The 27,985-nt window shown below is 40.9% G+C and overlaps 2 protein-coding genes across 2 annotated transcripts in view; one reads left to right on the plus strand and one right to left on the minus strand.

Moving 5' to 3' along the window:
* LOC117261436 (ecto-NOX disulfide-thiol exchanger 2-like) overlaps nucleotides 1–14,002 on the plus strand; it is a 276,266-nt gene extending 262,264 nt beyond the window's left edge. The window contains exons 12-14 of the mRNA XM_033633837.2: nucleotides 2,283–2,388; nucleotides 7,215–7,300; nucleotides 13,348–14,002. Of these exons, the coding sequence (XP_033489728.2) occupies nucleotides 2,283–2,388; nucleotides 7,215–7,300; nucleotides 13,348–13,479 (324 nt within the window). The 3' untranslated portion in view covers nucleotides 13,480–14,002. The remainder of the gene's footprint in view (nucleotides 1–2,282; nucleotides 2,389–7,214; nucleotides 7,301–13,347) is intronic.
* Nucleotides 14,003–16,916: 2,914 nt separating this feature from the next.
* Nucleotides 16,917–27,985, minus strand: part of LOC117261309 (solute carrier family 4 member 11-like) — a 37,584-nt gene continuing 26,515 nt past the window's right edge. The window contains exons 14-20 of the mRNA XM_033633681.2: nucleotides 25,271–25,550; nucleotides 22,937–23,043; nucleotides 22,462–22,627; nucleotides 22,117–22,290; nucleotides 19,866–20,061; nucleotides 18,002–18,171; nucleotides 16,917–17,678 (exon numbers count right to left, since the gene is read on the minus strand). Coding sequence (XP_033489572.2) covers nucleotides 17,612–17,678; nucleotides 18,002–18,171; nucleotides 19,866–20,061; nucleotides 22,117–22,290; nucleotides 22,462–22,627; nucleotides 22,937–23,043; nucleotides 25,271–25,550 — 1,160 coding nt within the window. The 3' untranslated portion in view covers nucleotides 16,917–17,611. The remainder of the gene's footprint in view (nucleotides 17,679–18,001; nucleotides 18,172–19,865; nucleotides 20,062–22,116; nucleotides 22,291–22,461; nucleotides 22,628–22,936; nucleotides 23,044–25,270; nucleotides 25,551–27,985) is intronic.

Genomic DNA, 27,985 nt, shown 5'->3' on the forward strand with positions numbered 1-27,985 from the left:
GGCGGGGTCCACAGCCCCTGGTAGGTTCAACCTTACCAGGTTGATCTCAGGAGAGGAGCCAGATGAAAGTCAGCACACAGGCCCTCCCGGCCTGGAGGTTGGGAGTGGCGCTAACAACGCCACCCCATCAAAAACACAGTTATAGAAACCACAATGATAACAATGTTGATAGTGTGTGTAAATGACCTGTGGTAAACTTCCCTCCATCTTACCAGCTCTCCCTCCCCATCTCTTAACTCAAATTTTTAGATTTTCGCTGGCTCTATGCTCTTGGATTCTGTCATGACATTTTCTATTTCTCACCTAAAATGTCTTCAGAAGCATATTTTCTTGCACTGTTTGGCTATGATATGAGAATCTGTGAATGAGAATCTTTCTACCTATTGAGCAAAAGTGAACACCACAGCCCTTTTACTGTTTTTTTTCTGGTCATGAGGTACCAGTTTTGAAAGTTTAGTGTTCTTCTACTGCATAGACAGTCTAACTTTGTCTGTGCAAAATTTAGGCTGCCTTGACAAAAGTTTTCCAGCAGTGAAATACTACTTTAAGTCATAAACACAGGAGAGAAAATTAATTTCAATCAGACGTAGAAAATGGATCACAAGATTTTTTTTCTTACTTGCCTCTTAGGGCTTCTATATATAGGCATACAGTAGCTGGAGAAATACATTAACATACACTCACTAAGGCATACTGTACATTGTACCAGCACATTTTACGGGGGCATCAGCTCATCTCACACAGTCTGACAGTTCAGTTCAGTGTTTACATTGAATGGCAGATTACATATTCATTCACCATGTGCATTCACACTGGATCATAGCTGTCAGCGCCGCTTTATTTCCCTAATACTGTGTATCTGCTTAATAATGCAGTTGCCATATCTGTCCTATAGTCTCCTGAATCCGCTCTCAAGATGTCAGCTTTCATCATACACCTGTCAGCACTGTTGTCATGTTATCACCGCCTTCAGCCATGAAAGAGAAGCTGCTTTAATCATTTTAAACAGTGTGTCATCTGAGAGAGCGTGTTTCTATTCAAATGTATTTAGAAGGTATTCTTACCTTTGATTAAATACATCAGGGACTTTACAGGCAGCACAACAGAGCAAGCAACCAGTAATTTAGTTGCTATAACTGGACGTGCAGCCGTATACTCTTATGGACTATTTGACCTTTTTTTTCTTGTTGACTTTGTCTCTGAAATTTGAAGAGAAAAGGTCCCTGTGAAAGTAGGCTTTATTCATGCTGCTGATGCCGCTCATGTTTATGTGAATGTGTCAGCGCGTGTGAGAGGGGATGGAGAGTGAGGTTCGGTGTGTCTGATTGCATTAGTGGGTGACTTGTTTCTCATTGACGTTTCCTCTCATTTTTCTAATTGACTCTAGCTGGAGACGTTAAAGCAAGATGACAGAGGGAGCGAACAGAGTGCTAATCAAGTCAGTGAAAGTGGGAAGAAAAATCCGAGCTCTCAGTGCTCCACTCAAAATATTTGTCTTCTCCTCTTATTTTTATTTATTTCACCTCCTCCCCTCCCCGTTCACTCCTCCACCGACAGGATACATCAATACAGGCCAGTCTTCACAAGGACCGTATTTGTCACTGACTAAATCACCTAGACGCAACTGGGTTAGAGAATGAAGGACCAGCACACAGAGCACATACAGAGTAAATGTGCACACACAAACACATACTTGCACTCTCACATTAGACAGGAACTTGAAGACAAGCCGTCCTGATTAGGCTAGACTCTGGAGAGGAAGCCACCTTCCGTTGCCACGATCCTTATTTTAGAAGCTTCAATCATGCGAGTCTTTTTCTGACACACACACACACACACACACACACACACACACACACACTTAAATTTTCTCCTCTACCCTCACTTCTGTGTATCTGGCTCACAGTAAACAACAGCTTGATCATTAGCATCGTTAGCACTTTCTCTCTTGTGTTGTTTTGGCCCCTTTGTCAGAACTTGGGCTGCTGGCTTCATTCTTCTGCTCCTTCATCTTGTGCTCATTGTCTTGTCCTTCTTTTTTTATGTAGATTATTTTGTGTTTATTTTCTATTTTTGCATTTCCCTTACAGTGCAAAACTCTTTGTGAGCTTATTAAAATACTTTCTGTGCCATTTTCTTTGCCAAGTAAATTGATGTATACCCTCAAATGTGAGGCTGTTGCTGCCCGGAGCCCTGTGTAGATTTTTTCAGTGGCGTCAGTGTTTAATTGAAGTGCTGTGTTGGTCTTTTAACAGTGTTGTGTGATCTCTGTATGTCCTCAGGATGTAACAGCATCATCAGTGGTGTCCTGCAGCCAGGACAAGGAAGGTCTCCCAGAGAAGAATCGTGCCAGTCCTGTTCAATCTGAGAGGGATGCACTGCTAGTCGGTAAGCTGTCTAACTGTCCATCTCCATGGCAACACTACATTTACAATACAGCGATTCAATTTTCTCATGGTAGTTAAAATGTTAAACCCTGCATGGACATTTATCTTAAAGGGACAATTCACCCTAAAGTCAAAAATACAAGTTTTTCCTCATACCTGTAGTGCTATTTATCAATTTGGGTGTGAGTTGCTGAGTGTTGGAGATATCGACCATAGAGATGTCAGCCTTCTCTCTAATGTAATGGAACTAGATGGCACTCGGCTTGTGGTGCTCAAAGCGCCAGAAAGTACATTTGAAAACTCATTCAATAAATAGTTAACAATATAAAGGTTATCTGCTGATCATCAACATGTTCATGTTTTCATTTCAAGCATGTTAGCATGCTGAGGTTAGCATTTAGCTCAAAGCACCACAATATTAAAACAGTACAGTGTCATAAGCCCTTTTTACACAGACCCAAACAACAGCAGCATAATGCCGCTTCAGTGTGTGATTATACACTGTATCGCAGCTTTGCGGAATCAAAAGAGGCTTGATGGGCATGACATGTAACACAACAGCATCTGCCTCTAGTGTGACATAAAACATACATGTCAGCAGCCCCTTCTAAACAACAATGGCATTAACGGATCAATAACAATCATTTACCGTCCATGTTATTTTGTGGCTGATTTTGTCCTCTGCTCGGAGAGTAAGGAGCTCACAAATCTTGTCTTCCCAATTTGCTGACATTTACAGCTGCTGTTCTTCTTTGAATAAACCGCTAAGTGCTATTAGCTTCTTTTTATATCTCCCGGTGGTGGGTCGCATGCATGACATGTCGTCAAAACATCATATCCATGCTGCCCATGATCCCATCTTGCATATTGTTGTCCTGTTTATACAGAGACTGTTTCAGTGCTGGTACTACCTCCCATGGTAGCTTGAAGGCGAGTCCACTCTTTCCCCCCATTCTGCAATTGTACCTTGGGTACAGAACAAGATGGCGGCATGATAGCGTGATATTCCTGCCTTAAACAAGCAGTGTAAGAGGGGCAAAAGAGCTGCAAACCTGACCTACAAGATGTGTGTGACAGTATATTAGGTCTTATGTTTCATCTTCTTGAATTCATCTTTGGGTATTTTATTGTTTCCTGTATGATGATGGCATTCTGACATTATTAATTGTTCTTTAATACTTGAATTAGCGTTAAATTGAGCTAAAAAACAATGGGAACATCTTCTAATATAAAGAGTTCCAACCCCATTGCCAACAATTACGGCCTCAGAAATGATGCTCTCAGCAGAAACTTAACATTATTAGTTTCACAAAGGGAGTACAGACTACATAGCTGTTCAAACATGTTTTTTCTCTTTTCCTATTGTCCATCAGTTGTACAACATAACCACAACATGCAGTGCCAATGCCACCTCTACAGCAGATGGGTTTCTCTGATTTGCTTCAGTCGCTTTGACGTAATAACTATGCATAATTACACAGCCATTAGAGCGAGAGCGGAGGAAGATATGAAGAGAGAAAAAGACCACTTTACTCATTAGATTACATAACACAATGTGACTTCATGATAATGCGAACTATGGCCAACATCTATCTCCCTCATGTGTAATAAACTACATTATTTATAGAAGTAAACAAAGCCTCGTCCTATTTTGCTGCTTGTTTTCCGGCATGCTGAGTTTTCACATGTTAATTGTCAAGGACATCCGTTGGCTCAAAGCATGAAAGATGAAACTTGCTGCGTCTTGTTAGGGAGTGAAAAGAAAATGCAATTGTGCTTGAGTTTACCAAATAATAGCACTCTCTGTATCAGTCTGTTTGGTTCTACTGTTCCTCTGGCGCCAGGAATACCTGCTCTACTGTCTCATAGCAGCTAGTTAGGCAGTCAGTGGTGCTTGTCCTCTGCTCATGCCCACTCTGGCTGTTTGCTGAGGCAGAGTTTGGCCATAGTTAAAGAACCTGGCACCTTCTTATGTCAGAATCACTCCTCTTGACGTCTTGTTTGATGCTGAGTTGAAGTGAACACCGGCGGGTAAAAAAAGGGACACTCAGCTCCTAAAGGAAAATGTTTCCTCAGGAAACAAAGGGTTGAATCTCTTTGCCTTTTCTCTCCCTCCACACAGTGAATGTAGATGAACATGGTTGTGTAATCTTTGAACTATTCCCTTCCTGGAAAATGGGAAGCAGAACTATAAAGATAAAAGTATTTTTGTTTATTGTTGAGCTGTAAAGGCCTTTCTAGAGTGGGTTGTGTTTTTCCATAAGAAAGAAGCACTTAGTGTGCTTCTGAAAACGCCATTAAAACTGTCTGTCAAAGAATAATTCTGCTTTATCACAACTCGGGTTTTACTGTTTTGTAGGTCATCATTTTTGCATAATTACATCATTTTTCCCACCAAGTTAAGGGTCAAAGCTTGGATTTAAGAAATACTGAGGTCAGAAGCCCAAATTCTCCCAGCTGAACCCCAACCTGAGAACCAAACCCAACCAAATGCTATAAAATGTTCTTAGTATTAAAAGAAAATACAAAATATGACAATTTATTTATTTGTTTAACTGTTCAGTTACATTTGATTTCCCTACTTCATAGTTTAAACACTCCTTTAAAGGCTCTGAAGTCTTTTGTACTCTGCCAGGTAGTGAGGAAATATCCCTTTCATTTCAATTTATCTAGTTTTTGGCAGAAAACATTAAAAATTTAAAGCCCGCCTCTACTCAGAAGTGTGTTTTTCCTCTATTTTCTGTCCCCTAAAATGTCTGACCTTCACTACACTGAACTGTATCCGTGTAAAGTTTGTTACTAGAGAGGTATTTCACATGTCTTTGCTGCAGGAGGTGATGTCCGTGCACTTCCCTATAAACTGAGATTGAAACGTGCACTGGGCAGCTAGAATGGGAATGTAACTAATGCGAAAGCCAATCAGGTCATGAGGAAAATGATTTGATTCGGCTAAAAGCTGAATAATGATGATATAACTTTGTAAGATATTGTAAGCTATTTTTGTCTGTGCTGCCATTTTACTCATCACTCCCTGTCAAAGCCCCAGTGACATATGATTTTTGACTTAAGAACATCATCAGTGCGCAAGATAACCACTTCAGATGTACCTTTTTTGGCATTCAGCAGTACTGGTAATTCGTGTGTTATTTAGTCAGTTACCACAATAAAACAAAGAGCATAAAAAAGTTTTTTCTTTATTACTCTGTCTTAGTCATTTTCTAAATCATATCAAGGGTTATTTTTGTGTTTATAAGACAGAGATACTTGAACCAAAACATACATGATTTGTTCATAGATCTCGTCAGTTATGTACTATGTTAGCCAAAACTGCAGCAGTAAGACACAAGTTGTAATAAATCAGGAACTATCCCTCAAGTTTGTCTTGTTATTCCTTATAGAAAGTCTAGCTCTCCTATAGCACACATGTGCCTGTGGAGCAGATGCTCACACATATTGTGTCCTTAAACACATGGAGTGGTACTAGAGAAAGATGTAGAGAAACCTACACGCTGCTCACCTTCAATCCTCTGTATTGAGTCACATTTTAAACAATGCAAACAAAGCCCATACATTCCTGCAAACAGTGTCAGCCAACTGAATGTCAGGATCAGAGTTATCACGACTAAATTATCTTTTGAACTTCTAAATGATTAGGTTATCTTTTTTAAAACCATTTCTAAATGATGTAAAATCTACTACAACATGAAATCTTACTTATGAATATATATTTTACCCTTTTAACTCACCTGATACAGAAACAGATTGTTGACAGTGATAGAATAAACACTTGTATACACCTACAAATGCAACAGTGCCTTGCTTATAAATCTTAACAATGACGGTGAACAGTCTGACCCAACAGTGGGACCATGAGGTCTCAGGCAGGTAGCTTTAATACAGACAGGATTAGCCAGAAACTTTCAACCATACACACACAAAATGCTAACAACATAAAGTATTTCAAATTACTAACAACATGTGTTTACATGTTTACCGAGCTTTGTGGATGATAACTACCTTAAACAGGGCGAATAGGATGGGAAAGAGTTGAAGAGAAACCCATACGTTGTTCTCGCCGTCACTAATCTGTATTGAGTGAGGAAGAAGAGTGCGATACCCCTACTGGAGCTCAAAGCTCTAATGAACCTACACAGACAAAGATCTTCACCACCTATCTGTCTTCCTTTCTTTGTGTCACTGGCTGCATATCCCTAACAGTGACCGAAAATGAAATCATATGTCCTGAATAAAATACTGTAATAACTGAGGCGAGAAAGAAATTAGCTTTTCTCCAAATTAAATATTTCTGTTTGAAAATGAGTGTTTCTCGTCTGTCATACACACATTGAGGTCAGATCATCTGGAGGCCCACCACCCGAATCTCAGCTGGTGTCTTCTATCGGCCTCATGGCGCTCTAACGATGAGCTGAGGTGCGGGATTATCTCTCTCCTGGCCCTATCAGAGAGCGGAGAGCAGATGGTTTGGTTCGAGTTTGTGGAGAGTTTCAGTAGCACGCGGCTTTGATGAGAGATAACGGCATCAAAGCCGTCATCAAACACTCCCTCTAATCTGGAGCCACAATATACAAGAGGCTCTTAACAGTACTGGGAGTCTGACAAAAGCCACTCGATGCATCCTCGCTTGTTTATCAGTCAGGCTAGAGGAGGGAGAATAATGCAAACTGATTTCTTGAGTATCCTACCATGATTTAAAGTTATGTTTGAGAGGCGACACAAACTGAAAGGCTGGAGCTTTGTGACAGGTTATGTGTCACCATTTTGACATTTTAATTAACATGTCTGCGTGACCTATTTGTTCTACCTCAGGGATCATTTCGACGTTCCTGCATGTCCACCCGTTTGGAGCCAGCATTGAGTACATCTGTTCCTACCTGCAGCGTTTGGACACCAAGGTAACACACACACACACACACACACACACACACATACATACTGTATCCTAGACATAGTGACACAGATTAAATTTCCCTGCAGGGCTGACATATGGGTCTGCTGTATGCCAGGGTCCTGCTGTGCCATTTTAGTCTCCTGGCACGCAAACAAGCCTGAAGTGCCGGCGAGAGCCATCAGTTACTCTGAGATTTTTTAACCGTTTATGTATCTCAGCAAAGAGGCACAGGCACATCACTTTACAGCTGCACTGCTTCACACTCATGCACCTGTCCCTACCAGTGTGTAAACAAATAGGCTACTGGCTAAAAACACAGAGGTGTACTTAGGTTTAAATTGAATACTCACAAGTTTAACGAAGCTTCCCCTTTCATCATTTTTCACCATGTCAGTCATGGAGTGTGTAATAAATCTTGACTGATGTTCCACAGGTGTTATTTTTACCTCATGATGTGAGACTGAGGTGCTGACATTTGGGACCATATCAAAAAGACATACAAATGGCTAAAGTGGCTTTTTGTTAATAGCTTTCTCATTTCTAAAATAAATTTCAAACATTTTTATTTATTTTTTTTTAATCTAGACTTCCTCACACTGCAGGCACAATCTCCTTTTTTAAAAACCCAGTCACCAGAAAAAAATGTTGGCATTGTAAGTTGCACATGTAGCAAGTATGTTGAAACTTTCTGTTTTAACAATGCTGTGGTTAATGTACGATTAGGTTCAGGCACTAAAACTACTTGGTTATGGTTAGGAAAAGATCATGATTTGGCTTCAAATTCTCGGATTCAGGGGCTCAGCCCCACTAGAAGAGCAGCAATGTTTCCGTAAAAATCAATCTCTTTTTGTGACACTATCTCTGCTGATAAAACAGCAACAGGTCTCCCCAAAAACACCCACATTTGGAGCCTAAAAAGCTGCTGGGAACATGGCAATGACTGGTTAAATCACAGCTTGTTTGTTTGTTGGTCTTAAACCTTGGTCTGCAGCTTGGCTGGTGATACAGTATCCCCAACTCATGATGATAAAGTCAGCTAAAATACAACATTACTTTAAAAATGTAGATATATTCCATTTCAAATGTTCAAAGGTAACATATTCATGGTTTATAGTAGTGGTTCATGGTGCAAAAGTGGGTCGCGGGCTCATTCTTAATGGGCCGCAAGTTACTTGCAATTGTGTCAAGTTTATGAAAAACACACTTTATTTTAAGGACAATGAATTTATGGCACAGAGCTTTTATTTTATAGTGCTGTTTCCTGCTGTAGAGTGAGTGACTAACGGACAGCTACTTGACAGAGATGTCAGATTAGCTGGACAACATGTCCAAATGCAAGTATGATGCTGAATGTATTAAACTGTGTGGACCTTGAACTAATGACTAAGGAGAAATCTGAACCCCAGGGTTGGACCAGTTGGGAACCACTGGTTTACAGAAACATGCAATGCCAACATTTCCTTCTAGTGACTGAGCTGTTTTTAAATACGTGACACTAAAGGGCTCTGTGAGTTTTTATGGCCTGTTTTTTGTCAATAGTGTTTTTTTCTATGGACTCTTCAGACCAACATTCATCTGAACCCATTCGGCCTTGAGCTTGTCAAGGAAATTATGCAAAATGCTGCAATTCTGACTGTATTCTGTGTTTTTTCACTAAACACCTGTTTTATTTGCTCTACTGATTTCCACCCAAAACATTAATAGTTACACTGTTTCTCAGTTTAGACTCTTCTTCTTTTTTGAAGGTAAAATCGAAATACAAATGATGTATCATTCTGAGATTAATTTATTTACATGGTTAAAATATTATGTTTGTTGGCAGCTGAACTTACTGACATATGTATGGGGCAGTAGAAAACAGTAGAATAGACAATTTCTAATATCAGGTGTAAACACACTAACCTGATCTCGTTCCCAGGGCGTCAAATACAGCAGTTTGGTCAGAGGCTGTTGACTTCCAATTCTGACTCACAAGGCACCCTTTGGCGTCTGTATGAGACATACCAGGCTTTCCAACAAACTTAAATGGCAATGACGTAGTATCAAGAATAAGAAAGTCTGAGTACTGTGGGAGGAAGGGGTGTGGGATGAGTAATACAAACACAGGACTTTCACCTAGGAGACCACAGTGACTTTTGTGACAATTGAGTTGAGTTGAGTTGCACATAGACTTACTCATTAACTTACTTACATAAGAGGAGTTAGTAACAAACGTAGTTATCTAAGTTTTGGTGATGCGACCTACATTCCTATGAACATGGAATTTTATTTTGAGAAGACACTATGCATATGATGAGTGGAAATTGTTATGCCGTTTCTGAGTGTCCAAAATTGATGCTAAGGAGGTACCAAGGGTGTCATAGTTTGAAGCGTTGGGGCCGCTGACCGTGCTGCTGTATTTGATGAGTTGGAAATGAGAATGTCTTTACCACATTCACTGCAGGTGTAATCAGAATACAGTTACAAACACAGGTATTTTTGTGATATGAACAGATAGAAGCTTTGTGTTAGTTACACAGTCACAGCAGGAGCTGCCTGAAGTGGGCAGCTGAGTAAACCCACAGCTGTTGATGCAGCAGGTTTATCCCACCACGGTTTTTCTCCTGATGCAGGACGAAGCACCGCTGACCTTCCCGATGGTCAAAATCTTGTTTGTCTCAACCTTTTAGGCCTCAGCTGCTCCTGCCTTATTAAAAGCAAGAACCTCAATATATAGAATTTTTTGTCTTTGCTCCGTTAGAGCCTCTCTGTTTCTGTCTGTTGCCGTTATCACTTTCTAATTTTATCACACATCCCCACTTGCACAACTTATTGATGAATATATTCATGTTCTGCGTCCGTCTGCTGCTGCCTGCCGCTGCCAGTTTAGGCTGTTAGTCAGCCTGATTTCTGTGAACAAGTCGACACGTTTGAGCTGATTCCTGGTTTATAACCGAGCTGAGCTTCGTCGTCACCATCCTTCCAAGACTGTTCTTGATTTCCAAATGTGCTCTCATTATCTCCTGCCGTTCAACTCGCTGCATCTGACTGGCACCTTTATGACGAGAGCATCCAGTTGATATAATGTTAAAGTGTTTTTGTTTCTCTTGATTTAACACTAATAAAGGTTATTGGTTTCTCACCAGGCGCTCATCCAACAACGCGTAATATTAAAAACAGTCAGTGTCATTCTGTTGGATCTGATTGCTCTCCTGCCATCTTATAGCTTTCACAAACAAATTAAAGGAATGTAAAATACAAGGACTGGTAAAGGCTTGCTCAGTCTATAATAGAGTGTAGTGGTCTGTCTGTTATTTAACTGATTAACAGATGAACTGATTAAAATGTAGTCTTCACAATGTCAGAATATAGTGGAGAATGCCCATGGCTATTTCTCAGAGCCCAAGGAAATGTTTTCATGTTGCTTATTTTGTTCAAACAGCAGTCCACAACTCTATTATATTTTATTTACAATCATATAAAACAGAGAAAACCAGAAAATCCTCACATTGAAACATCTGTAAACAACAAGTGTTTGTTATTTTTGTTTGATAACTGCATTCACGGCAGGTGAAAATCTTGTTTGAGGCTGAATTTCTCACCATCCTGCAGTTGAGAGGTGTACTTCAGGGTGTGTCAGTACACTATGACATCACTGTTGGGTGTGGTTACAGGTGCAACACGCTTAAAACTTAAAAACAATCAAACACTCAAATTCAGCCTGGTGTTAAATTACTTTTTCGGACGACCATCTCAACACTTCAGTTTGGAAAATTAGCATATATCTTAAAAATGTTGGGGAGAAGAACATGTCAGTCTTCATTAATGGTTTAACAATTTGGGGAATATGCTTATTAAAGAGAGTTAGATGAGAAAATCGATGCTGATGGGCGCCCCGTGAAACTGCTTTGAATATCACCCTTGCCAAACGCATTAAAGAACTCTACACCCTCTGTTCCTCTCCTTAGAGGCAGGACATTGGATTTTGATGCTCCTCTACCTCCTTCATGTATCTTTAGCCTGCTCCACTGGACAAAAACCCCACCAAAACCAACAAATTTCTGTCTTTTGTATTTAATGGGAAAGGTTACAATTGGCATTCACTCCCAGGACAAATGATTCTGCAGTAGTCACGAGAGTTTAACGGCTCCAGCTCTGATCGGCTTCGATTAGCAGTGATTGAAATTCAATAACCAGGTAGACCCACTAATTTTAGCTTCTTAGCCAGTGCAGTGAATTGACCGGCTGCCACTAAACAATGTCCGTCTCCACCCAAGCAGCACTCGAACATCATTCAAAACTTAGTCTTAACCAAGTTTGAAAGAAAGAGATTAAAAAAAGAAGTAACCACCGTAACATTCTCACTAGCCTTCATGCTGCTGTTCACTAACCTGTTTTGTGGCCCATCTGTTCAAATAAACACAAGAAGTTTGTGCTCTAGATAAAGGATCAGTGCTCAGTGAATAACCTCCTAAGCGCTGTGATAAGCTATTATGGCAAGGCTTAATTATACAGACCATTGAGCAGTGATAACTAACATGTCTTTGGGGTCATCAGGTGGGAACCTCCTTTCACCAGTGTTTCGTCTAGTTGGTCCCATGACACCTCCAGGAGGCTAGACAGTGATCTCTGGCGTCCCAGAGACACTCCCCTAATGCCAGGTCTCACTGCTCCCCGCACCAACCCAACAACCTCCTTTACCTTACTTACACATGGCGTTCTCAGCCCACACAGCACTGCCACCTTCAACGAACCCAGGCTCTGTTTATGCGAGCTCCAGGTAGCGACAGTGCTGATACTACCTTTCCTAGCACACCTTACATTACGCATGACTTTCTCAGCCCAAACAGCACTGCCACCTTCAACAAACCCAAGCTCCGTACATGCTAGCTCCAGGTAGCGACAGTGCTGACACTACCTTTCCTAGCGCATTCACCATACCCTATTTCACATGCTACATATTAACTCCAATATAAGCTAAAGGTTTTTTTTTAAAGTTTTTTTGATTTTTAACTAGCTCTGTCATCACAGTGTGTGCAGATAAATGGTGTTTGGCTTCCCCTGTGCTGCCAGGCCTGCAGCTCCCTGCTTATCCTCTAGTGTAAGTCTGCCAAATTTCTTGGCAAATGAACAGGAAGCTCAGAGTGTTTGGCTGCAAGAGGTGGAGGGACAGCAGGGTATATAGTTATTGGGTACATCCATGGGTGCTTAAGCTAGCTTGCAGCAGTCTCTCTTAATGGGACTGGCTAGCAATACCCTGGCAACCACTCATTAGCCTGCCATCCTCATCTTGAAGTGGGCGTGGTTTCATATAAAGTGGGTTGGAAAAATGCAGCCAGGCTAGCACTTTCCCCCTGTTATTGATCTTCACATTTTTCTCACAGGCATGAGTGATATCGATCCTCTGAAGTGTATCTCCCAACATGTCACACTGTTGCTTTAAGTGTGTGTATGAGTTGTATGTCAGTTTTGTATGTGTTTTGCATGCTTTGTACATGATTGTGTTGCGTGTTGGAGATTTTGTTGAAGCCTGTTTGCCTGTGTATCTGTTGTTTCAACACTAACTCTGCACATCAAGCAGTCCACAGAGTTTTGTCAATACCACTGACTAGACTCTCCAACAACATGCCCAATCCTCTCTGCTTATCTACCGGCTCCACACGCACACAGCTCCATTGTCTGTAATGATACACCAGTGCTATCTCCATGATGGACCTTAATGCATCCTGGCATCAACACAGAGCTCCACCAACCTAGTTATTAATGCAAGACACTATGGGTCGTCCACAGGAGCTCATACAGTGGATTTCTGTCTCTCACCTCAACCTGTCTCAGCCTGCCTGGATGGTGTGAGCCAACGTGAATCCTGTCATGTATCTCATACTGTCTTCATGCTTGGCCTATTTATCTGGTTCAAGAGAAGGTGTGAGAAATGAGTGTGAGCATGATGAAAATTAAGAGCAGAGGTGTGAATAGTGGAGGTGTGAGGATGTGTGAGATTGTCTGTGCTCATTCGTGTGGAAAAAGTAGTATTGTGTGACATCTTACTCTTCCCATTATGTGTTTCCACAGATCAACACCAGTGAGGTGGAAGCTCTTCTCTCTCGGCTGCCCTGCACCTTCAGACAGGAGCTGACCGGCGTCGGAGCCAGTCTGGAGAAACGCTGGAACTTCTGCGGCTTCCAGGGCATCAAGAGCACTTAGACTCTGCTGGTGACGCTTCTGAGACGCACAAGAGACGACAGGTAGCCAAGGCAACACAGGTACACGGAGGACACGCACAGCTGACGGAGGCACTGGACTCCATTTGCGAAGACAAGAGTGCAAATTCACCACAAATCTCAGATCAGGAAGGGGAGTTCTGTGTAGGCAGCAGAGAGATAAATATACAGGTTTTTTTTGTGATGGCAAATTAATTGGCAGCATCTCTATGGTGACCAAGAGGTGGATGTATTTCTATGGTGACAGTCTCATCATCTCTCACTCTCTCTGGGTTTTTTTGGGATTCAACTAAACGTCCAAATCTCAGCAGAGTCATGGCATTAGTTGTATTTTTATACTCGAGCCCACATTTGGCTTAGCGTACTGTCAGACCTGGACTAAAAGGGCTACACAGGAAGGTCATCAGGGTCGACTTTCAACCTCAGAAACCCTCTGGCTTCCTTTTTTTGCCTCTTCTCAATTTTGTACAATGATGTGAAATAAATTCTTATAGTTCCTTCTTCTATTAAAGGTGCACAGAGGATGCATTTTTAGTCATTTACACATCTCAGTGTTGAATTATGCTCCTACTTGATGCCACATGAGTCAGTTCTGAAATGGACAATGAACATTAGAGTGTAATCAGGCCCCGAATGGGACCCTAAAATGCTGCAAATGTTATAATGAAGAGCGCAGACATGTTCTGATCACACCAGTGATCTTCTTATCATTATAAATGGAGACAAGGATACATGTTGGCTATTCACACGGTGCCTTCCAGGTCTGGTTAATTTTACAAAGACAGACTGTTTTCTTTGCGCAATTTAATTCCAAATTATTGAATGTGAATGAGAGCACGCTCTTCTCTTTGGCTGCATCCACAATTACAGTTCCAGCCACGGATGATAATTGTGTTCACTGCTTCGTTGTAGAATAATGTGAAAAGGAGCTTCCTTTTGTTTGTCGGAGGGCTCAAACAAACAATTGGGTGTTTTTTTTCCCCCTGCAGGCACTCAGCGCAGACGATTAGCACATGCCTGGGAAACATTCATGATGAAACAGTTGATGCATTAATGGTGGAATAACAATTTTGAGCACATCAAAGGCGGTAAGATGCATTAGAAATGACAGCGACAGGTGGTTTGTTGGCTTCAAGGAGCGGCTTTACAGGAAGAAACAGATGAAACATACTAATGGCAAAACATAGATGTAGATTTCAGGGATGGAGGCAGTGGACACGTCTCCTAGAACATGTGCATTTGTCCCTCCAATTACAAGCTTTTACAAAACCCAAAACCAGTGAAGTTGGCACGTTGTGTAAACCGTAAATGAAAACAGATAAAACAGAATACAATGATTTGCAAATCCTTTTCAACCTATATTCAATTGAATACACTGCAAAGACAAGTTACTTAATGTTCGAACAGGTAAACTTTGTAATTTTTTGCAAATATTAGCTCATTTGGAATTTGATGCCTGCAACATGTTTCAAAAAAGCTGGCACAAGTGGCAAAAAAGACTGAGAAAGTTGAGGAATGCTCATCAAACACTTATTTGGAACATCCCACAGATGAACGGGCTAATTGGGAACAGGTGGGTGCCATGATTGGGTATAAAAGCAGCTTCCCTGAAATGCTCAGTCATTCACAAACAAGGATGGGGCGAGGGTCACCACTTAGTGAACAAATGCGTGAGCTGATTGTCGAACAGTTTAAGAACAACATTCCTCAACGAGCTATTGCAAGAAATTTAGGGATTTCATCATCTACGGTCCGTAATATCGTCAAAAGGTTCAGAGAATCTGGAGAAATCACTGCACGTAAGCGACAAGGCCGAAAACCAACATTGAATGCCCGTGACCTTCGATCCCTCAGGCGGTACTGCATCAAAAACCGACATCAGTGTGTAAAGGACATCACCACATGGGCTCAGGAACACTTCAGAAAACCACTGTCAGTAACTACAGTTCGTCTCTACATCTGCAAGTGCAAGTTAAAACTCTACAATGCAAAGCGAAAGCCATTCATCAACAGCACCCAGAAACGCCGCCGGCTTCGCTGGGCCCGAGCTCATCTAAGATGGACTGATGCAAAGTGGAAAAGTGTTCTGTGGTCTGACGAGTCCACATTTCAAATTGTTTTTGGAAACTGTGGATGTCGTGTCCTCCGGACCAAAGAGGAAAAAAACCATCTGGACTGTTATAGGCGCAAAGTTCAAAAGCCAGCATCTGTGATGGTATGGGGGTGTATTAGTGCCCAAGGCATGGGCAACTTACACATATGTGAAGGCACCATTAATGCTGAAAGGTACATACAGGTTTTGGAGCAACATATGTTGCCATCCAAGCAACGTCTTTTTCATGGACGCCCCTGCTTATTTCAGCAAGACAATGCCAAGCCACATTCTGCACGTGTTACAACAGCATGGCTCCATAGTAAAAGAGTGCGGGTACTAGACTGGCCTGCCTGTAGTCCAGACCTGTCTCCCATTGAAAATGTGTGGTGTATTATGAAGCGTAAAATACGACAACGGAGACCCCGGACTGTTGAACAACTTAAGCTGTACATCAAGCAAGAATGGGAAAGAGTTCCACCTGAAAAGCTTCAAAAATTGGTCTCCTCAGTTCCCAAACGTTTACTGAGTGTCGTTAAAAGGAAAGGCGATGTAACACAGTGGTAAAAAGGCCCCTGTGCCAACTTTTTTGCAATGTGTTGCTGCCTTTAAATTCTAAGTTAATGATTATTTGCAAAAAAAAAATAAAGTTTCTCAGTTTGAACATTAAACATCTTGTCTTTGCAGTGTATTCAATTGAATATAAGTTGAAAAGGATTTGCAAATCATTGTATTCTGTTTTTATCTACGATTTACATAACGTGCCAACTTCACTGGTTTTGGGTTTTGTATTTTGACAAAATTAAATACACTTACACCATACATTGATGCATTAAGGGCACAAATTGGTGCATAAAAATCACCAGAATGCAATAAATCAAGTGTTTAATGCTCAAAATTTTCTGGCAGAGGACCCCAAACTCCCCGTTTCATATGTCCCCCCTTAATGTTGAAACAAAACCTACGTCACTACAGCAAAACATCTAAATGTGGTATGTTTTGAGATCTCTACCCACGTCATTACCCCAGTTTCTTACACTAGTTGATATTAATCTGCCTCATTTTTTCTGCAATGTACTGGTGAGTTCACATCTATCATCCACCATCCTGAAGATGAGCTTCTACTGCCATCTTTTGGAGGAACTTAACAGTGAGAGCGTTGCAACTGTCAGTCTCCCTCGGCTCAATAAAGGATGCTGATGCTGTGTGTGATGGTATTTGAGAAGCTGCTCTCCTGTTACCTACTGTATCAGTGACTGGTGGTGCATGTTAAGTGTGTCTGCCTTCAATATTGAGGCGGTGCAGCATGATGAAAAATGTCAGTTCACTTCTTTTACAGGGCTTTATTATTTGTGTAACAACAGTTTGATTAAATACAAACATTACATTGCACAGATAAAATTAGCTTTATACTAACATACATCATCTTATGCGTCTCCTCACAAATAAAAATAGCCGTTTTTAACATCTAAACAACCGGAACACGTATCTTGAGATAACTCGCTTCAGTGTGGCTGATTAAAACTTTATTGGTGTGAGGTGACACTTCGCTCTGCGTGTTTTCACCAGTGAGAAATCCTGTCTCACTTTGTGAAATGATCATGGAGAACACTGAAATCCCCTCTGTCACATCACATTTATACACAAATAGACCAAGCAGCTCTTTATTAAACAACATGACGCCTAAATTAAAGGAAATTATTACGTTGTTTTTTTTTATAATACAATAACGTCTGACTCCATCAGTTACCAGCTCAGTGCGGATGTGTGTGTTAGTGGGAAAATACAACAGTAGAAAGATGCAGGAATGTTAGATATTAAACTCTCAGCTACTCTGATGGTAAATGTGTGATGAACAATGAGAGTGAGGGGTGTAAATCGTCGTCCAGTCGCCAGCCCAAGTGCTCGCATCCAAATCCTGCAGTCCAAATGCATTTAGTTATCAACACAATCATCAAGTTCTCAGTCTCTTTCCCTTCCAGCTGGAGAAAGTGAATCCTGTCATAGCATCTGCTCTGTTGCTCTACATGTGCTGGGAGTCCATGATGTCCAGATACTTGGCGTCGATCATTCGGGGAAGCAGGCTGATCCTGAGAGAAAACACAGAGATATTGTACAGTAAATGTATACATCCCTCACACACAAACATTAAGTCTGACATTTTTTTGCACTACAAAAGTCTTCAAACTCCACACCCCCCCAGGTTCTAAAGCTAAAAATGTGCAAGCTGATGACATCACTTTTCCTTCCTCCACAGAATGATGACTAGTAAACTGATCTTCCTGTGTTAAATCAGTGGCATTCTCCTGTAAAACAGCTCAGCATGAATCTTAATGTTGACTGTGCAGACGTTGTAGCACTGTGTTGGTTTCCATGGTCCCACTCTGCCCCCTGTTGGCCTGGGTCGACTCACCTGACAGGCACCAGCAGGATCATCAGAAGGGGGAAGACCATCTTCATGTAGGGCAGAGGATACATCCCAAACGCACACAGGATGATCAGCTGGATCATCTGCACCGCTGTGAAGTAGTGGACCTTCCTCTGAGGCACGCGGCGGATGTAGTGTGTGGGAGGATAAGAGGTCTAGACAGAGAGAGAATCATGTGGGTAAAATGCTGTTTTAAATCACATTTCACTGCATATTTTGTTGTGCTAAAGTAAAAGTGGAGCAACTCATACACATTACAGTTGAAAGGGCAACATTTGCAGCTGTTGTTGCAGCATTAATGACAAATTTAGTGGAAAACAGTTTGCCAAATTTCCTCTGTGTGCATGTTCAAGGCGTACTATGCAGGATTGTTAGTGGCTGTTTCAAAGGTAAAACCCAGTGACAGACCCACTCTTGTTTGGTATGTCACCTTGCAATATTTGTGTATTTTTAGAGCAGTGTCTTTTCTATGCCTGCTGCTTACAGTCTGGCAACTTTTTATAAAGCCCCGACCTTACCTGAACACTGTGAGGCTACACACCCATAAACGTCCCGAACACAGAAAACAAAAAGATAAAGGCAGAGGGCAGAGTCTCTGCAGAAAAATACACAGTCACAAACTTCTATTGCAGGGATAGGCAACCTGCAGCCATTTTAGATCCTCTCCATTGTCTCCCTGTGGCTTTGACATGAAATTATATGGAAAGGTTTTCATTTCGTTTCGTTCAGGTTTTCATTTGTCATTGTTGTAGGCCTAAAGTGATTATTGCATTCTCTAACTGTAAAAATATGTAGCCTATACATTAGATTAATAAATGTTTGAACATTTCATGAGCTAAAACGTGCGTCATACGTCTACGACCTGCTGCCTTTTCCTCTAAGATTTGTTGAAGTTCAGTAGCTGTGGTTAGCCTGGAGCCTCTCCAGCTCGTCTAGCTATGAATTCAAAATCCAAAGAAGGAAAAATCTTGAAGGGAAACAGAGGATTTAATAGTATGTGGACAGATTTGTTTGCCTTCACCACCAATGCCACAAAGTTAAAGTACTAAATAATTCTAACTAGCCAGCTGCAGAGTGGCCACCTTGTAGTAAATCATATTAATGAATGCTCAGAAAGACCTGTTCCTTATGTTGACAGGTTTATGTCAACTTAATAGGCTGTTACCTTTATTAAAATATGTTTTATGGCTCCAGAAACTTCATTTTGGCCAATAGTGGTTCTTTAAATAGTAAAGGTTGCTGACCCCTGTTCTAGTGGGTCATAAGTGATGATTGAGAGGCATTACTTCTGTATGAGGAAAATCCTGCATAGTATATCTTTCATCTTGCTTTTTGCTTAAATTAATTCTGTTCTGTACGGCAGCATATTGCTGCTATGTTATTATGACATTTTCTCAATATTACAATATATACATGTCAAATTATTCTTGTGTTTATGACACATTTTTCTTTTTATAACAGCTTCTTATATTATGAAGCTTTCTAGTTACTTCACAAACTACGCATGTCTCTTTAAAACAAGAGATATTGTTTTGTCATAGCAACGCACAGACTCAGAGCATGATAAGTTGGTATGTTGAGTATTAAATTATCATGTGGACGTGTCTTGTTATAGTAACATAGCCTCCTATTTCTGCTCCTCCACTTTCTTGTTTAAACAAGAAACTGAGCAGCAAAGTTGCCGTAACTTCAACCCCAAACTTCCTCTGCCCACTGACTATCTGGATAAAGCAGTTTGAACCACCTCCCCCTGGGTGCCATTCAAGGCTGCCACTGTGTGAAGTATAATGAATAAACAGGAAAAAACAAACAGATCAACCAATCAACCCACAGCATCCTTCCTGCTCACCTGTTCCTTCAGCAGCAGGCACATGCGGTCCACCATCTGGTTCCCATCAAGCGAAGTGGCTGCGATGTAGAGGAAGAGGCCATAGAGGACGGGCTTGGGGATCCACTGCAGAGGGATGGGCAGCATGAAAGCTGACAGGCCGATCAGGATGTTGGCTGCTAGTGAGGTCAGACGTGTCTCCTTCACACTGACAATACTGATTGACACAAGGGCACAGAAAAGCACTTTAGATATCCCGAAATACACCTCTTATCTGACATATGGACGTGTGCACGTATTTATCTTAATTAACAGCTGTGTGTGACCCCTTATCACGTAGTATGGCCTTTGTGTGGACACAGGTGTCAACCAAACTGTTTTAAGGGGCCCCACACAGGTGATAGTATCCAGTATTTCACAAGAAATGAACAAAAATTAAATTTTGTGAAAGAGAAGGGAATGTTTTCAGGGTTACTGCACAGAGAAAAATTTCGTCCTGCCTCTCAACACAATTCTTTTGAGTGTCAAAATGGCAAACACTATTTTCTAACAAGCGTTGCAGTTTAGAGGATTTCTATGATTTGTAACTGTGATTTCATCATTACACCGATGTGGTGTCACTGTATATTTATCAACACAGTGCACCAGGAAACACACTGCCAAAACTGCCAAAGAGAATAAAAAGAGCTGTCTGTTTTGGACTCAGGAGCCAGCCTGGTGCGCCACAGGGTTCCTGCTGGTAACGTCTTTGCCACCACAACAACAAAAAAATCACTAAAGAAAACAAAACTCCATCTCCCTGCCAATCGTCGATAGATTCATGTCGTCATTTGGAGTTTATAAATGCTGTGGCAAATGGTTGTCAGACTCATCTTTTCACTTTGTGAATGCTGCTACACGCCTCTATATGTGTCTTAACGCTGTCTTGTACTGAGACCACAATATTTACACTGGTGAAATGTAAGGAAATAAAGAAGTAGTAGTTCAATCAACTTTCTTCCCACTTGCCACATCCCACTTTTCTCCCTCTCAGCATTTAATATCCAGGATAATGGTTGTAATTCTTGTAACCATATATTTGTAAGAAGCTTGTAAAGTGTTTCCTTGAATCAGCTGAAGGCACGACACATAATCAACGTGTGTGCAAATCGTCAGGATAATAAAGCCCCTTTGCTAACACCCACTAACATCTGTCTTTTTAATGTAATGGGAGAGGTTACAACCAGCATTCACACCCGGTCAAATGACTCTGCCGTAGTCACAGGTTGTTATCGGCTCCGGCTCTGATTGGCATCGATGGAAACATAACACCCAGGTGAAAGCACTTAGTTTAGCTCCTTTACCAGCGAGATGCAATGATGCGCTACCACAAAATACCGTTCGTCTCCGCCTAAGCAGCACTCAAACATTACTCCAAATTAGTCTGCACTGACTTTGAAAGAGAGACTGAGATACAAGAGATATTTAAAAATAAATTACCACAGTAACATTTTCACAGGCCTCTATGCTGCTGCTGTTAACTGACCTGTTCTCCAACGCAGTGACGTCGAACATGACACACCAAAAGCAAAAAGAACCCACATATACAGAAAGATATACTCCTCTGCTGCAGAGCTGTGTACACAGCTCTGGTCTACTGGCAATGATAAAGGAGTCTATCGCCTCTTTTCAGCAGGTTTCCCATGTGTACAAATCTGCGTACATGCACTAATTTGGGTGGAAAAGCAGCATACGACTGACCTATTTTAATCCCCCCTTTAATCATGTTATTACCCATTCTTCAGTTGTATCTTTGGTCCCTTTGAGGGTCCCTTACCCTCAGGTTGGGAGCCACTGCCATCTAGGATGTATTGACCAGCTTTTTATTCAGCTAAAATCACCTCAGATACCTCAGATGTCTTAATGGAAAATTCAAATATTAGAATAACAAGGTCATTTCCAATCTACTTGCAGTATATGAGCATAAACAGTGATTGTTGAATTTGATCAGAGGGTCAAGTTTATTTATTTATTTTTAAATTAAATTCCTGTATTTTTTGTTGACAATAATTTTAGTCCTACTGTATTAAAATACTAAAATGAACTTTTATTATTTTTAGTTAATTTAATATTTCTTTTTGACCAAATCACTTGAAGGTCCACTTCAGTATTTAACAGTTAGCATCATGAACTATTCAAACAGACATTGAAAGGGTTCAGAGCAGCTGGTGTTTCAGTCTGGATGTCTTTCAAAGCACAGCTTGGTTTTTGTCCTTGTTTTAACTTCACTCACGTCGTGTAGAGGTGTCCATTCTCTACGTGCTGTTCCACTTTGGCCAGCTGACGGGCGTGCAGGGAGGAATGTGGGAAGGCTGCGTGCATCCATGGCAACCCCAGACAGGACATGAGGATGTTGATGAAGCCAGTCAGCATTAAGTCCCAGTGGAACGCTGTGCCTTTTAGCAACCTGGTACAGACGTTCACACACACACAAGTGTCAAGTGGTTTGTCAATGACAGACTGCAGCACTACAATATAACCTACATATATATATATGACAGAAAATACAATATAACCTCTGTGAGATGTTAGATTTCTTGTCACGGCTCAGGAATTAAACACAAAATCAGGGTCTTACTTGTGTTCTGGTACATGTGTGAGTGAGATGACGATGTTCTGGTCGATGAAGATGAGCAACGCGAGGAGGAACCCCAGCCCAACCGCGCTCAGTGTGTTCATTCCTGACAGCTTATCAAACGGAGGGAAGTTGAAGATGGGGCCATCGTGGACACTGAACATAGGAACTAATAGGAGCATAAGTTGAATGTCTCAAGCAGATTTGCATAGTAAAAATGACGACACTGATAATGAAAGAGAAGCTTTGGTGAACTTCTCTGCTAGGCTTTATAAGTAGCGTTCAACCCAGCGTCTTTGACCCCCATCGATTCAGAAGGCACGCTGGGTTAAAAGCTGCCTGAAAGCAAATATTTTCCTTTTTATCTCCTCCAATGTTGGATTTATGAACAGTGAAAGGTGTTCTGTGCCAAGGTTGTGACTTAAAGTCTCCAGGGTACTCTTCTATCACTTCTTTTATTTGAGAGATCTGTACTCACGCTCTATGTCGAGGAAGAGGTAGGAGCCAATGAAGGAGAATATCACCACAGAGATCGGCAGAGCGCAGTCAGACACAACCTCTCTGATTTTGTCATTCAGGTACGGGCTGCGGGGTAAAAGGAGCAACGTGAATTTAACATTGTGCAACTCTGATGTGATAAATTCTGTAAGGTTTACGACTGTATTTACAGTAGTTTCACTCATAGCTTGAAAAATTATCTGTGTCAAGTGGTGAAAGTTTGAGAAAGGAAAGAGCAATGCCATCCCAGGAGTCAGACATGGAAATACACACATTTATCTGCCACATATATTTCACTTTAATACCTAACGGGTGAAAATTATTGCTGATGATTTGTAACGTTCTGCTCTACTCTTGGGATGTAAACCTTTTTTCAGGTCCTCCCAACTTCATACTGCCAGCCACTACAGAAACTAATTTACTCAACTGATATAATAAGTACAGGTTTAATAATGATCCATGAATGCCACTCCATATTTAAAGTAGCCAGATCCTTTATCAAGTGAAAGTAGCAATTCAACGATGTAAAATGTACCCTTGCACATATTTTAGTCCTGCATTCAAAATTGTATTTTAATTATAGAGTTATATTGATGAATGTTATGCAATTGGATTATTATGATCCATCAACATATAAGCAGCATTCAATGTTAGGTAGTTTACTTCACTGTATTACAATGTGCAAATGATCAATTATATAGGTGTGAGTATTAAGTAGCAGAAAAGTATCTCAGAACTGTATTGAAAAGGCAAGTTCAGTATTTTTGAACCTGAATCCTTTTGTCTCATGTTTTTGTGTCTAAGTGACTGATGGGAACAACAATTTCTTAAGCGCATTTTAAGAGCACTGCAGACACCACTTATTAAAACAGGCTGCAATGTAACCATTGGTGGCATGTCTGCACTGTCAATTTACGTCCATTAAAAGTGTTTGTTTTTACCACTGACAGGCTCAGATTGTTGTTTCAAGTGTCTGACAACATTATGGAAAAGATCCCTACAGAGGTAGACCTTTTTGTTTAACCAGAAACAACCACGAAATCAAGCCTGGTCTTACTCAGAAGTCGACGGAAGCCGGCGCTTGGGCAGTGACTTGCGGTGTCGGAAACCAACAAAATAAAAAGGCGTCCTTTAACGTCAGCATCATACGCAGCCAGTTGCTGTTATAGTTTAACACTGACTTTCACCCCAGAGAGCAGTGTTCGCGTCCCATAAGGTTACAAAGATAAACTGTTCCTTTTTTCTAAACCTAACCTGTGCTTTTGTTGCCTAAACCCAACCGTGTGTGTTTGTTGTTGAAGGAAAAGATCAATTAACGGTGTTGTTCTGATGTAGTATGTTTATTTTGAAAGAAACTGTATGTAAACATTAAATTTCCTGTGACAACAGAAGTTTTTCCTGAAAGAAGACAATGCATTTAACAGGAAGAACTTGACACGTGTCCTAGAACGTCAACAACCGACACACCCAGTGTACCTTGCATGTTGTATGTGGACGTGGAAAGTCCATGACCAAACGTCAATATGTGACGAATGAGAATGTGTTGCGAAATCACCATCACCAGACCCACCAAACAGTCATTTTAGCATGCGTACAGTCAGCTTATTTTCACATCTAACTGGGTCAATTAAGGGTAAATTTCAACCAAACCAGAGTTGGTGATTGATGGAACAATGGCGAGACGAACAGAGACAATTTTTGTGGGTTTAATTTGTTTCTGTCGACTTTAAATGAGGTATGTTCTACAGTGATAAAATTACTGTTTATTTAGATGGAGTCTGGTAGGTTTGGTGATCTGGGGGGGGGGGGGGTATCTCTGTAGGGATCCTTTCCATAATGTTATCAGACGATCTGAGCCTTTCAGTGGCAAAAACAAACCCTTATAGTGGACGTAAATTGATGATGCGAACATACCCTTATGTGTTTACATTTCAACCCTCAGTTTCAGTGTCGCAGTTGCCGTCTGCAGCCCTCCTGCCCAATACTGAACTAGCTTCAAAAATTGTTCCAATTAGTCACGTAATGCAGAAACACAGGACAAATACTGGCTGAAAAATACTGAACATACCCTATAAGTACAGTACTTAAGTAAATGTACTTTCTTACTGATTACACTACAAATGGAAATACTGTGCTTTAAGTCCACTACATTCATCTGACAGCTACAGTCTACATTTAAATCCAGGATTTTCACTTGAAACAGCTTAATTTTACATTGTTGTATTGCAGGGTGTAATTCAAAGTATGAAAGTGTCACTACTTCCTGATATTATTTGTATGTAATTTAACTAAATAGGGCAGTGAGTGAACGTACCTCCTCTTGATGAGGTAGAGGGCGTAGCCAAGCCACAGAGTCCCCAACATGAGCAGCAGACAAAGGATGGGCCTCTCTCTCGTGGTCACCACCAGAGACTCAGGCAGGAAGACTGACACGTGTCCCTCCGCGTGCTCCATCAGCGACATGGTCTCATTTTGATGCCTGAGCATGTTTCCCGTCTGGTTGTTTGCTTTCTCTAGAAGCTCAGCAATCTGCTGAAGCACCACCGTGCTGTTTGTGGTCGCCAGTATGGGCCCGTGGTAGAAGTATTGAAAAACTAGGAAGTGTGGGGGAAAGGAGAAGGGAAAAAAGGAAGTTTCTTGTTAAAGTGAGAGATTTTTCGCATTTTCACCAGACCTTTTTCACACATTTGCAATACTTTTATGTACAAATACACCTGTTGTTGCAGCATAAATGATGAACCATAGACTAAAAATAATGGATGTAGCTACTGTGATGTCACCCATTGTTTTGTGGAGTCTCATTTTGAATCCCAGCATTTCAGTCATCACCATATTGGTTTTGTGGAGATGTGATTTGTGTGAGAGTCTAGCACCGTGGAGGAACATGGGGGGGATCTGACTGAAAAGCCGAGGACGCTATCAGCAGACAGCCTGTCACTCAGAGCGACCTGCCCCTAATTATGCATGACTTAAAATGTAAACAGTTATGTTAAAATTTACCACACATAAGGTTGTCATTAAAGGGGAAATAGGCTATAGAGACCAAAACCTTTTTTGTACCAGGCTGTAAACATGTTTATTTCAGCTGTAAAGTTGGAAATTTTAACATTGCAGTCTATGGGGATTGACTGGCTCCTGGTGCTAGCCTCAAGCAGCCATTCAAAGAACTGCAACTTCCACGTCGGCTTCATGTTTTAGACCCGGAGGTTGCAGCTGGTGACAAACTCAGTGGGGTAAAGAGTGCCTATTTCACCTTTCTGCATGTTAATATTACTGTTTGCTATGTTTAATCCTGGCTTGTAGAAAGCACAGTGTAACTGTTACCATGCTCTTGTTTTTACCATATCTCTTCCATGTTGTCCTTAACAATAAGTTATTTGTATATCATGAAATGAGGATCCATTTTTTGTCACATGTCAAGGTAAGTGGATACACTGTTATAACAAGAATGGGGATGTCAGTTTAGGTTAATTTTGCGTTCGATAACCTGACACCCATTAACAGATAACGAATCAGTTAATTTAAAAAAAAAAAAAAAAGCAAAATGATTGTAATAAAAGAGGCACTTTCCTTATGATCCAGTGCTCCACTGACCTAGTTAGCTTTAGCGTAGCATTTCAAAGCGCTATGCATTTAGAGGTGAAGAAATTTTAATGTTTTATGATGTAAATGTCTTGCCTTTTATTTTATTTTATTGACATTATTTGACAGACAGCCAACTAGCCACACTATGATTTGGAAACATAATACCCACTGCCCAACTGCTGGTCTTCACTGAAAAGCTAATGTTAGCCTTGGCCACTGAACGTTAGCTAGCTAGTGGTGGCCCTCATTAAAGCTGGTAACGCCATTCCAGCAACCGAACGGCGTTGCTGCAAAAACATCATGGCCACCATTCTGCCTCCCCCATATAGCCCAGTGAGTAAGCAGCTTCATTTTAAGCCACAAACCCCCTTTATATTTAGTGTTGTTAACTCCTGTATGTTAGCACCACTAGCTGTGTTGACACTGCTAACTGCGCTAACAGAGCTAACAGTGATAACATAAAGGGGGTTTGCAGTTCAAACTTGCACAGCTTACTCACCAGAGTGACCCAGGGAGAGACCGGCAAGTGGGTAAAATGTTTCCACAGCAATGCTGTTCAGATGGGACAGCATCACTAGCAGTAATGACAGAATAAGCGGTGCAGCTAGCTAACATTGGCTACCATCAGACTTGGGTGGTAAGCAGTGCAGTAAACTGAAGCTTAGCAAGTTAACCTCTAGACCGACATATGTAACTATCAAAATATTCTCAGCAGTTAACCTTTGACATCCCCAAACAAAAAACCTTTTTGTAAATACCTGGTTTATTATAACATGGGAGGGTTTTGTATGAAAATAGTACTTGTTAGCCTAAAATTAAACACTGAGAAAATATTGTTCCGACATGCTGCCATACAAACTAGAAGACACACTCAACAAGACAAGTCCTATATTCATTCTTAGATACACATTTAACATTTTTTGTCATGTCCTAAAATAGTCTGTTATGAATCTCAGCAACAACATAAAAATAGAATAAGTATAAGAAATAAAATACGTCTATTTCACACTACACTTAGAATCTTTGTTCATACATGTTGCACAGTCTTATTGATATAATCCCCCTTTCATGTAGGAATCATCAGAATATTTCCAGACATTCAGGCATAATCAAGCAGTGCGCTGTATTCAAGCTGTTTTTATGTAGTTTAGTAGAAACTACCCTGAGGCTTGAAGATGAGAGAAGAAAGCTCTAAAGAATCCATCATATGCTCATCCATTTATTTCCTGTCTTGTGACAAACCCTTGTGAAAAAGATAAACAGACGCTGCATGAAAGAATACATTATATTTATATTATGGGTTTGTTTCTCCACAGCACACAGGGGGCCCATTTGATTTCATGCTTGCTTTTCCTCTAAAGACTCCATGATGAATATGTATATTTGCTGGGCTACATTACCTACAACAAACGATATGAGGGATGTTTAAACATCCCCTGCAGTG

The sequence above is a fragment of the Epinephelus lanceolatus genome, chromosome 7, assembly GCF_041903045.1.
Source record: "Epinephelus lanceolatus isolate andai-2023 chromosome 7, ASM4190304v1, whole genome shotgun sequence".
NCBI classification, from domain to species: domain Eukaryota; kingdom Metazoa; phylum Chordata; class Actinopteri; order Perciformes; family Serranidae; genus Epinephelus; species Epinephelus lanceolatus.